Source organism: Psammomys obesus, unplaced genomic scaffold (assembly GCF_907164565.1).
Source record: "Psammomys obesus unplaced genomic scaffold, mPsaObe1.curated_primary_1811, whole genome shotgun sequence".
Taxonomy (NCBI): Eukaryota; Metazoa; Chordata; class Mammalia; order Rodentia; family Muridae; genus Psammomys; species Psammomys obesus.
Window position 1 is genome coordinate 32936519 of NW_026596069.1, and position 10739 is coordinate 32947257.

The 10739-nt window shown below is 44.7% G+C and overlaps 1 protein-coding gene across 3 annotated transcripts in view; it reads left to right on the forward strand.

Moving 5' to 3' along the window:
• The first annotated feature begins 330 nt into the window (after positions 1-330).
• Positions 331-10739, forward strand: part of Acot12 (acyl-CoA thioesterase 12) — a 47753-nt gene continuing 37344 nt past the window's right edge. For 2 of the 3 annotated variants that reach the window (XM_055625504.1, XM_055625505.1), the window contains exons 1-2: positions 331-921; positions 6522-6591. In XM_055625504.1, the coding sequence (XP_055481479.1) occupies positions 579-921; positions 6522-6591 (413 nt within the window). In that variant the 5' untranslated portion in view covers positions 331-578. The remainder of the gene's footprint in view (positions 922-6521; positions 6592-10739) is intronic. The other variant, XM_055625503.1, reaches the window with a different exon arrangement.

A 10739-nucleotide genomic window follows, 5' to 3' on the forward strand; every position in this document is an offset into this window, starting at 1 on the left:
ACTACAAGTTAGAAGCCAGCCTGGTCTACAAAGCCGCCCTGGGACAGCCATGGCTGCACAGTGAAACCCTGTCTAGAAAAACACAAAGAACTGCCTTGGAAAGCCAGTGGCTGAAGCTCTACAAAGCAGGGCAGCTGTTGCCCAGAGTGTAGGCCTGAACCCCACGCAGGGTCCTAGATTTGTTTCCCACGAAGAAGGCTGCAGCAGAGGTCTTTGGGGACTTGTGGTGACCACTGGCAACAATGTGAGTCTCTCATCCTGTATTTTCTAGACAGAGCTCAGAATGTTGCCTTCTCTAGCTGGGTGACTGACGGACCGACCCACTCCAGCCTCCCACGACGGTTCGTTTGTTTTTAGTCTGTTTGGCAGTGGAATCAATTTCCTAACAAAATGATCTTTGGAGCCGCTATAATGTCCTAAGAACCTGAAGGTAGAGTTTGAACAAAGGCCGGAGCTGTAAGTGTTGCAATGCCTAGCAGGGGGAAAAAATACAAAAATACAAACCGACCAGGCAATAAAGCCCAGCAGCCAAACTCTAAACCGTTTGCTCAGCAAAGGCTCTGCCCTCTCCGGGGTGCATGCAATCCCTTCTTATGCTCCCTCCTTCGCCAAGGTCTTCAGAAGACCTGCCCGGCCTTGAGACAGCACCTGCCTCCGCCTCTCCGCCCGGTGCTTTCGGACCGGGCAGTGTTCCTGACCTCTCACCTCCTGGTGGCGCCCTTTGGAGCGGGGCGGGCCCGGGGGAGCCGGGTGGCCTCGGGCGGGCGCTCGCTGGCTCTCTCAGCCCGGACATGGAGCCGAAGGTGTCTCCCGGCGAGGTGCTCATGAGCCAGGCCGTCCAGCCGGCGCACGCCGACTCCCGCGGCGAGCTGAGCGCCGGGCAGCTCCTCAAGTGGATGGACACCACCGCCTGCCTGGCGGGTAGGCGCGCGCCCACGCGAGGGCACTGCCGGGCGGGGCGGGCTGCTGCTGGTGGCCAGGGCCGTGGTGGCGTCCGGGGCGCTGGAGCGCTGGAGCTGGGGATGCGCTAGGCTTGTGGGGAAGCCAGAAATGGCTTGGGAGAAGAAAGGAAGAGAAGGGACGGGAAGGGAAGGGGCAGTGTTCCCAGAGCCCTCGCAGTTAAGTGTTGCAGTGGAGACAGGAGTGATGACTAAGACAGTTGCCGAAGGCGACAGAGACCTGTGGAACTTCGCAGGACCCCCTTCAATGCGCAAAACAAAGTGAAGATCCCCTTCCCCACAGACGTTGTTATATAGATCGCTCATATCTTACACTCAACCATATTCAAAATTCTAAAGATTGAGTTCATTGGCCAGGTAGAAGTGAGGCTGGAAAAAGTGTTCACGCCGCAAGCAGGAAGCCCTGGTCCCCTCCCAGGCTCATGCACACACGAACTTGCATACACGCACACGTTAACGGATTTTCTTGACAAACAACTGTTACCGCCACAATAAAAGCGCTCTAACAGGACTCATCACAGCTCATGCTTTCACGGTGACTTACATGCTTCCCTGGTGAAAGACCGCTCCTTTGCCACATTCCCTTCTCCGTTCAGGTTCCTGCCATCAACTTTTAGGTAGTCAAGGGAAGCTTGTTAATATTCTTGAGAGCGAACAAGTGTGCAGGAGTGGAAGGTCTAGGGGTATAGTCCGTTGTGCAGGGCTTGCACGAGGCCCTTGACCTCCACCCCCAGCGCTGGGAGTGAGGGTGGGACAAAAACATCTAGGAAAGACTGAGTGGTGTACATGGCATCCCAAAGTGACAATTCCCTAGCGAGGCTGTCTTGCGTACGCAAGAAGCAGGGTTAAAGAGGGTAAGCGCACATCCCCGCCCCATGGAACTAAGGTCTGAAATCTCAGAAGCATGTGAGGCTACTGCAAGCGCCAGTCTGCAAATCAGGACGAGCTTTCAGCAGTCTAACGGGGCAGGTGTGGACCTTATAGCCTTCAGAGCTGTGAGAAACTAAATTTCTATTGTCCAACCCACCCCAGAAAAGGCAACTTGTCAGCATTGCTATGATTTATGATCTGACTTGGACTGACTTACACGTAGGGATGAAACCGCTTTTGAAGACAGCACATTATAATAGAAACAAATTTCTAACTGAAAGCCTGGGGTGAGCAGTCCGTGGTGTCCTACGCACATGCTGATTCCTCTCAGCATCGGATCAGTGACCTGAGTACAGCGCTGAGGACCAGTAAGCCCTGCCCGGCCTCCCTTCTGAAGGAAGGCTTTCGGTGTCCTAGTGCTGTCCTGCCTCCCTTCTGAAGGAAGGCTTTCGGTGTCCTAGTGCTGTCCTGCTTCCCTGGCTCTGTGAGCTACACACAGGGAACTTTACTTACTCCTCCGCTTCGGTGTCATCCCGTTTCCCCAGGGTTTGTAGTCTTTAAGCTCAGCCCCGGGGTTAATGTCCGTTACCTCTGCCTAGTCCCAGCTCCGGGAAAGCTGTGTTCAGATGAAAAATTAGACAGGCTTCGCATGCCTTGTGTTCCCATCACACTCCTTCTGCACGTGAGCAGAAGTAATGCTCAGAATGCCATGTGCCTCTGCTTTTCCTAGTGGATCAGTACAGTGCCAGAACACCCCATTAGTCACCTGTAAAGTTTAGCTACATTTTCAACGACAATCTTTTTGTTTGCTGATTTGTTTGGTTTCTATCTTAACAGTTTTAACAAGATTTTAATTGGGTTACAACAGTAACAAAGCATCAGAAATATGAAGTTTACCCACATGTAAATAAAAGAAACAAGTATGGAAATGATTGGTATTGCTGATAATAATGGTGTCTAGTTCCAAGGCAACTGAATGCAATTGGCATAACAGTTTCTAGTTTGACCTGTTCTGAAACTCAGATCATAGGAAGACTGTAGACAACCAACTATACTATGCTTGAGTAATTGTATTGCTCTTGGTAGCTTTAGAACTGGTAATATTACAATTATAAATACTAAAGAATCCTTATAATAGAGTTGCCTTGTGAAATACAAATAATGGCCGTGTTGGGCACTCTATGTAAATAAGAGACATTACGTAGCAGGGTACATTATTCAAATATGAAGTGACTAAATCTGAAGAGTAGTGCAAAAGCAGATTTTTTCTAGCATTGTTTCAGCCAGCATTCTGTTGACTCTGTATGGTTGTGTTTCCTAAGATGAATATGGACCATAGCCATTTCCCCAAGGCACTGCTATGTCCCTCAAGCACTGCTAGATTCTAAAATATCTTCACAGTATTTAAAGAAAAATTGAACAGCTCTAAACACATTACCATGAGGCCCCATAGCTGCCAGTGGCCCTGTTCTTTCAGTCTTTCCAACCAGATGCTTGAAACCATCACTAGGTCATGCTCAACCCCCATGTCCAATTTTGTTTGTTTGTTTGTTTGTTTGAACTTTCTCAAGACCACAACTTCTCAAAGCTGTTGGTGAATCTTTCTGAATGTTCACTTTTGGAGATTGCCCTCTGACTCACACACCTGTGCCCTCAGAAATCCAGGCCCCACCTTGGCATTCCCGCCACGCTGCTTATGTTCCACACATCTGATCTCTAACCCTTAGAGTTTGGGACTTACTCACGACACCTTAGAGGACTCTCTTGAGCCCAGCCCTTGCGCTGAACCTCCACACGACTGTGTGGTCCCTGACCCCATCATCCTGCCTTGTAGGCTGCACACTCTCAAACTGTTCTCCCTCTGTTCTGGTCTCATCTCTATAGTGCGTCTGAAGTGCACTTGGAAATTCCTAACCGCATTGTGTTGGACACTTTCATCTTTACCCTTTGTTTCTGTACAAATAGACCCTGTGAGCTCCTTGGAGGTCCTAGCAGGGGAACATGGCTACTCCTGTACCCTTGACTGGAAACCACTGGGGGAAGGTTGTCCTCTTCACCCCCGTGTGAAGCTTTGGGAGGGACACATGTGGAGTGGAGAGACAGGAAGGGGAGACTCGCCTAGCCAGCCACATAGCCAGCCAGCCAAATCGGCCCTGGTCGTCAGTGGGGTGGCATGCCGCAGCCAGACCTCCCGCACGTCCCTCTGTTTCTTTAGTTAGAAATCTACAGGTTTGCCAATTTGAATATCCAAAGGACAATATTTGAGGAAAACACATATGAAGGGAGGTGTTTTTAGAAAAAAAGAAAGCCACGGAGGCAAAGTAGTCCACATGTAATCCTGCAGATCTCTGGCACACTTTGAATTCTGTGTTTTTAGGGCAGACTCCAAACCTAGTAGAGAAGAGAGAAAGTGAGGAGCCATGCAAAACAAATACTTCGTAAAGAGCCCATCAGAACCCACTGTTTTAACAACAAATCAACAATGGCTCAGAGATAATAGAAAACCCTTACATACAATTAAGCAGGCAAGTAAGATTCATTCTTCAAAATCAATCAAGACCAATTTATAGATGACATTGATGCTGATTAAAATTCAAGGACTGGTTGGCCTGACTACATTAGGGTTTACAGCTAACTGGTCATAGCAGAGATCAGAAGGCAACGAACAATATCTAATAGTAACAATTCTAAAAGGATGATTAGCAAGAGTTTCCAGGCCCCATTCAGGGTCTGCTCTTGGCCTTCCCTTTAGCTCCATCTCACCCCTCCTTTTTACTGTCTCCATTCTAGCCATGGAAGCCTTCCTCAAGCTCACTGTAATCCTTCCCTGTCTGCCCAGCACCCTTCCTTTCTGCTCTCCTCCCACATCTATTTCACTCCAGCCTTTCCTTCAGATCTCAGCTTAAGAACCTTCACTTATTCCATAAGTCACGGGCTCCGCGTTTTCTTTGGAACCCCGAACTCATGTGTCATTGTGCAGCCATTTAATCAAGCTCTGTGCTTTCCTTTACACTTCATGGAAATGGGGATCATGTTTTGTGTTCCCAGCGCTGTGGAGAGGTGCTGGCCCAGCTAAGGGTTCAGTAGGTATTAGTTGAAGATAAGAAAGAATGAACCCTAGTCAGCCATAGAATATATGGCTTATAACCACTCAGCTAACCTGTTTCCAAATTCCCTTAGGAAGTCAGTAATCTTTCTGAATATTTCTGCTGTCATTGAAAGTATGAAGGATAATTGACACGTGAAAACCACAAGAATCTGGTCCTTTTAGTTTCTATCATCTTACTGGCACACAGTGCATAAGCACGTACAAAAGCAAGGAGCAGGTGTCAGCCCCTCTCGTACTGCCATCTTTTCTTTTGTTTATTGGTTCCTGCCAGTGTGTATTGGGAAGTATGGCTGTTGGGGTCCACATGCTGTGATGCTATCTCTGAAAGCTTTCTCAGCTTCATCTGCCCAACTCTTTCCTACAACTCCTATTTTATGTGGTCAAAAACCATGACAGCAATCATATATAGTGAGCCAGCTGAGCATGGTGGCACAGGTCTGTAATCCCAGCACTCAGGGAGGCAGAGGCAGGCGGATTGCTGTGAGTTCGAGGCCAGCCTGGTCTACAAAGCAAGTCCAGGACAGCCAAGGCTACACAGAAAAGCTCTGTCTCAAAAAGCAAAGTAAAACAAAACAAAAAAGGCCAGTGAGCCAAGCAAGGTGATACACACCTGAAATACCAGTACTCAAGAGGCTAAGGCTAACAGTGGGGGTGGCAGGTGGGGGTGGGGTATGGGTAGAGATCAAGAGAAAGGCCAGTCTGGGTTACAAAGTGAGTTCCTGGACAACCTAGTCATATAGAAAGACTTTGTCTCAAAAAAAAAGGAAAGTCAATGAAAATCTCTTTGAATTTTAACTGAATGCTTCTCAAAAACAAAGCTGGCAGAAACACACACTAACCTCATTTCCAAATAGCATAAATTGTAGTATTTTTATGTTAAGCAGAGCAATCATCAAACCAATTCTGACAAATGAGTGCAGGTATAGACCAGTGTCCGTTTGCAGCCAGCGCCCCTGCAGCCTTGCTCCTCCACTCAGTGATGCTCTTCCTCTAGAGCGCTGTTAGGTAGATGGATCGCTGCCGCTGCCGGGTAGGTATTGCTCCATGAGGAGCACAGTTAGGTAGATGGATCGCTGCCGCTGCCGGGTAGGTATTGCTCCATGAGGAGCACAGCCTGCCGCGCATTACATCTCTGACTCCCAGGGACACTCCCCTCTGGCGTGGGAGGTGATCTCAGGGCTCCCAGACTGAACAATCATGGTGATTAGTGATGTAAGTATATTCAGCTGCTAGATATCTGAGCAGTGGACGTAGCTTTGATGTTTACTTAGAAAAGGATAGCACTTGATAATAATGTAAAAATATTTAGAGTCATCCAAAACTTGCAGAGTTGTTACTCATAGTTACCAGATTTCCTAAGTTAAAATTCAGAGAAAGTACAGTAATCTTCACACAGTTGAACAACTTCCAGAGCAGAGGCCTGCTTGGAAATACAGGTCCCCAAAGTGGGCAGCGAGGTAACGAGTGAAGTGTTACTGAAACAAGTCTACTTCAGTTTATTTCTTTGTCCTTTGGCTAAAACGTTAATCACAGCTACTAACACGGCATACTCTCACCTGTTTTGTTTTGTTTTTTTTCTGAAGCTGAAAAGCATGCTGGGATTTCCTGCGTTACAGCCTCAATGGATGACGTTCTGTTTGAAGACACAGCGAGGTAAGTGGCATTGCTCCCTGTGGATTTACAGGTTCGTTTGTAACACGTGTTTATTGCTCCTGACTCATTTAGAGTCGATGATCATGTTTCTTAGAATACAAGAAGCACTGGACCCTCTCTAATGAGTTAAAAAATCCTGGTGTCTGCTTGTAGTCACTAGTCAAACTACAAATTCAGGTCTTGTTAAGTATGTCTCAGCTTAGGACACATTGTATGTCAGGCAAGGTTGCATTCTATCATTCATCCTCAGGGGCCTTTCTCCTATTTGAAAAGTGATAATAATCCGTATCTCTGTGTTGGTGTGGTGCAAACACTAACTCACATGTGTAAGTAAAATAAATCGTAAGGAGCGTTTTGTATGAAAGAGTGCTTGTCTTTTTAAATAAACGAACAGTAAACAGTTACATTGGAACCTGGTTTATCCTTTAATATGAAGCCTGGTAGCAAGTCAAAGGCCTGATTTTTAATAGGAAATGAACGAACAGGCCCGGGAGAAGGAGCTAATTGCCCACCTCTGGCAAGCTGACAAAGTTAGTTTACTCTAGTCATCGATACCATCAGAGATCTGAGAAGGACAGATCACAACAGGAAGTATAGTCCAAATGGCCTGTGTATCAGTTAAAATGACAGAGACCTGTCCATTCCCTAGGTGGCCACCCCCCAGGCTCCTCTGGTGTTGATGGCTTTACCGCAGAAGTCTCATCAGTCTTAGGCCGCCAGGCCCAGCAGACCGGCCAGGCTTTCCTGGGAGGCAGAACTTGGGGGACTGAGCTACTCTGTCTAGGCGGAGTAGGACACTCGACTCTGGTGTGTCTGCCTGTCTACAGTTTGCACTGGGTCTGGCTGGCAAGGCGCTGGGGCAGTTCCCCCATGCGCATTACCGCATGCAGGTGGAGTTGCTATGCCTCGTCTTCTTCGGAGACCTTGGGGTCAGCATTAGGAGCTGCGGTCTGTCCTAGCAAGCTTTTTTGGCAAGTCCGAGACAAGTTCAAGTCTATCAGAACTAAGCAAACTTTGCTTGTTTTTAGTTACTTGCTTTAGGCTTAACCTTGAAAATGTATACAGAAGGCTAAATAAAGCTTGACCTTGGAAATGAATTACATTTTTCACATGATTACAAGCATAGTTTTGAGCATATTAAAGAATATGATCATTTATATGATGACTGAATATTAATTTGTATTTCCTAATTATCACTAATATTTTTATAAGAAGTTAGCAGCTTTAATAGGATTTTACAGTTTTATCCCTGTTAACTTTTAGTTTTAGAACTTTTAGTCTTAAATTATAATTGTTTAATTGAAGCTCTCATAATATCAAAATAAAACTTTAAATCATAAGTATAGCCCAGAGAGAGACTGGGAATTTTATAAAACCATAAATATAGCTAACAGAGAAATTGGAAACCTTATTTTGTTTATTTTTTGATTCTTTATAGTAGTCCATTACAGAATATTATAATTTTGTGTATGACTTAGTTTATTCAAATAGTTAAAGCTTAATAAAGTTAGCAAAGACAGAGAGGCTAGACAATTTTTAAGTCAATTATTGTTAATCTGAGTAGGCATTAGAAATTTATAAGCCTTAGTTATCAAATATATTCTATTTACTAAACGTATGCTGTTTTTACTTATAATCTTCAGGACAAAAGTCATCATATAAAAATGTTTTAATCCACAGTATCTTGGGGACCTGTTGTTTTCTCCTTAGTCTGAAAGGGAGATAACCAGAGTAACTATTGCAAGTTACTATCAGCATGCAATAGCAAGTTAAGATTACCTATGTGTAGATTTTTAGTTATTAACATTTTTGTTACAAGTTTTAAGCTATTTGTGGAGGGGATGGAATTTTATAGGTTTCCCCTGCCCCCATCCCTTACAATGGTCTCATAGATCCTGAGAGAAAGGAAGTTTACATTTTAGCAAGAGTTTTGAATATCTGTGACCTTGAATGAAGGAACAATTGGTAATCAAGAATCCAGCAAGGGAGGAGAAGTCAAAGAGCTAGGCATCTGTGATTACACTCAGCCATATGAATTTTCATATACATTTTTTTTAAATCTGAAGTAGCATGAGATGTAACAGTAACAAATAAGTTTACCATTTGTTGTAAGAAATATTTTCTTGAGGAGGTGTCTGATAATGCCTGCGGCCTCTGCCCAGTCTGTGTACCCTCTTTTCCGTCGTTGTGTTGGTGGACCCATCCTTAGTCTTAGCTTTTAGCCTGTGTATCCTAGTTTCTCAGAAAATCTTGACACTTCATGCAATTAAGACCTAACTGCATATAACCAACTGGAAGGAGTAACTGGATTCTTAGGTGAAGGCTCAATGACCTTGCTTATCTCCCATTTTTGAAGGAATATTAACATTTAACAAGTCTAGCTCTGATTATTTTAAGCAAGCATATCTAGAGTAATTATTAAGAAATTTTAGATAGACGAATTTGTTTATTTTATAACTAGTTTGTGTGTGTCTGCCGATGGAGACAGGCAACTTGAAGAGCTTAATAAGTATTCTTTATCTTATAATGTCATTAAATTGCAGAATAATACGTGTTTTGTAACCAAGAAGTCATTAGACAGAAAACTATAAAAAACAGACATTTACAGGGACTCAGAAAATGTTGGCATCAGGTTGTTTGGTTTTCTTTATAGGTTTTTAATCATATCCAATAAGCCTGAAAACCTTAAAGTACAGAAAGTTTATATTTTAGCTGTTTCACTTTCTTGTTTTGTCCTAGAATCAGATGGCCTTTTGACCTAGGAAAGAGATTTTGTAGGAAATTTTTTTAATTTTTTTTATTATTATTATTAATTATACTTTATTCATTTTGTATCCCCCCATAAGCCCCTCCCTCCTCCCCTCCCTATCCCACCCTACCTCCCCTTTCTTCATGCATGCTCCTCCCCAAGTCCACTGATAGGGGAGGCCCTCCTCTCCTTCCTTCTGATCTTAGTCTATCAGATCACATCAGGAATGGCTGCATTGTCTTCTTCTGTGGCCTGGTAAGGCTGCTCCCCCCTCAGGGGGAGGTGATCAAAGAGCAGGCCAATCAGTTTATGTCAGAGGCAGTCCCTCTTCCCATTACTATGTAACCCACTTGGACACTAAACTGCCATGGGCTACATCTGTGCAGGGGTTCTAGGTTATCTCCATGAATAGTCCTTGGTTGGAGTATGAGTCTTTAGGAAGTTCCCTGTGTTCAAATTTTCTTGTTCTGTTGCTCTCCTTGTGGAAACCCTGTCCTCTCCAGCTCTTGCTATTTGCCACTTCTTACATAAAATTCCATTCACTCTGCCTGCCAGTTGGCCATCAGGCTCAGCATCTGTTTTGATAGTCTGCAGGGCAGAGGCTTTCAGATGCCCTCTGTGGTAGGTTCCTAGGTTGTTTCCTGTTTTCTTCTGGCTTTCAGAGGCCCTCTGTAGCAGGTTCCTAGGTTGTTTCCTGTTTTCTTCTTCTTCTGATGTCCATCCTCTTTGCCCCCCAGGATGGGGATTGAGTGTTTTAGTTAGGGTCCTCTCTTTTGCTTAGTTTGTTTAGATGTACCGATTTTAGTGGGTTTATCCTATGTTGTATGTTTATATGAGTGAGTATATACCGTGTGTGTCGTTTTGCTTTTGGAACAACTCACTCAGGATGATCCTTTCCAGGTCCCACCATTTACCTGCAAATTTCATGATTTCCTTATTTTTCATTGCTGAGTAATACTCCATTGTGTAGATGTACCACAATTTCTGCATTCATTCTTCAGTTGAAGGGCATCTGGGTTGTTTCCAGCTTCTGGCTATTACAAATAAAGCTGCTACAAACATGGTTGAGCAAATGTCCTTTTTGTGTACTTGAGCCTCTTTTGGGTATATGCCTAGGAGTGGTATGGCTGGATCTTGAGGAAGCGCTATTCCTAGTTGTCTGAGAAAGCGCCAGATTGATTTCCAGAGTGGTTGTCCAAGTTTACATTCCCACCAGCAGTGGAGGAGGGTTCCCCTTTCTCCACAACCTCTCCAGCATGTGTTGTCCCTTGAGTTTTTCATCTTGGCCATTCTGATGGGTGTAAGGTGAAATCTCAGGGTTGTTTTGATTTGCATTTCCCTAATGGCTAATGAGGTTGAGCATTTCTTTAAGTGCTTCTCTGCCATTCGATATTCCTCT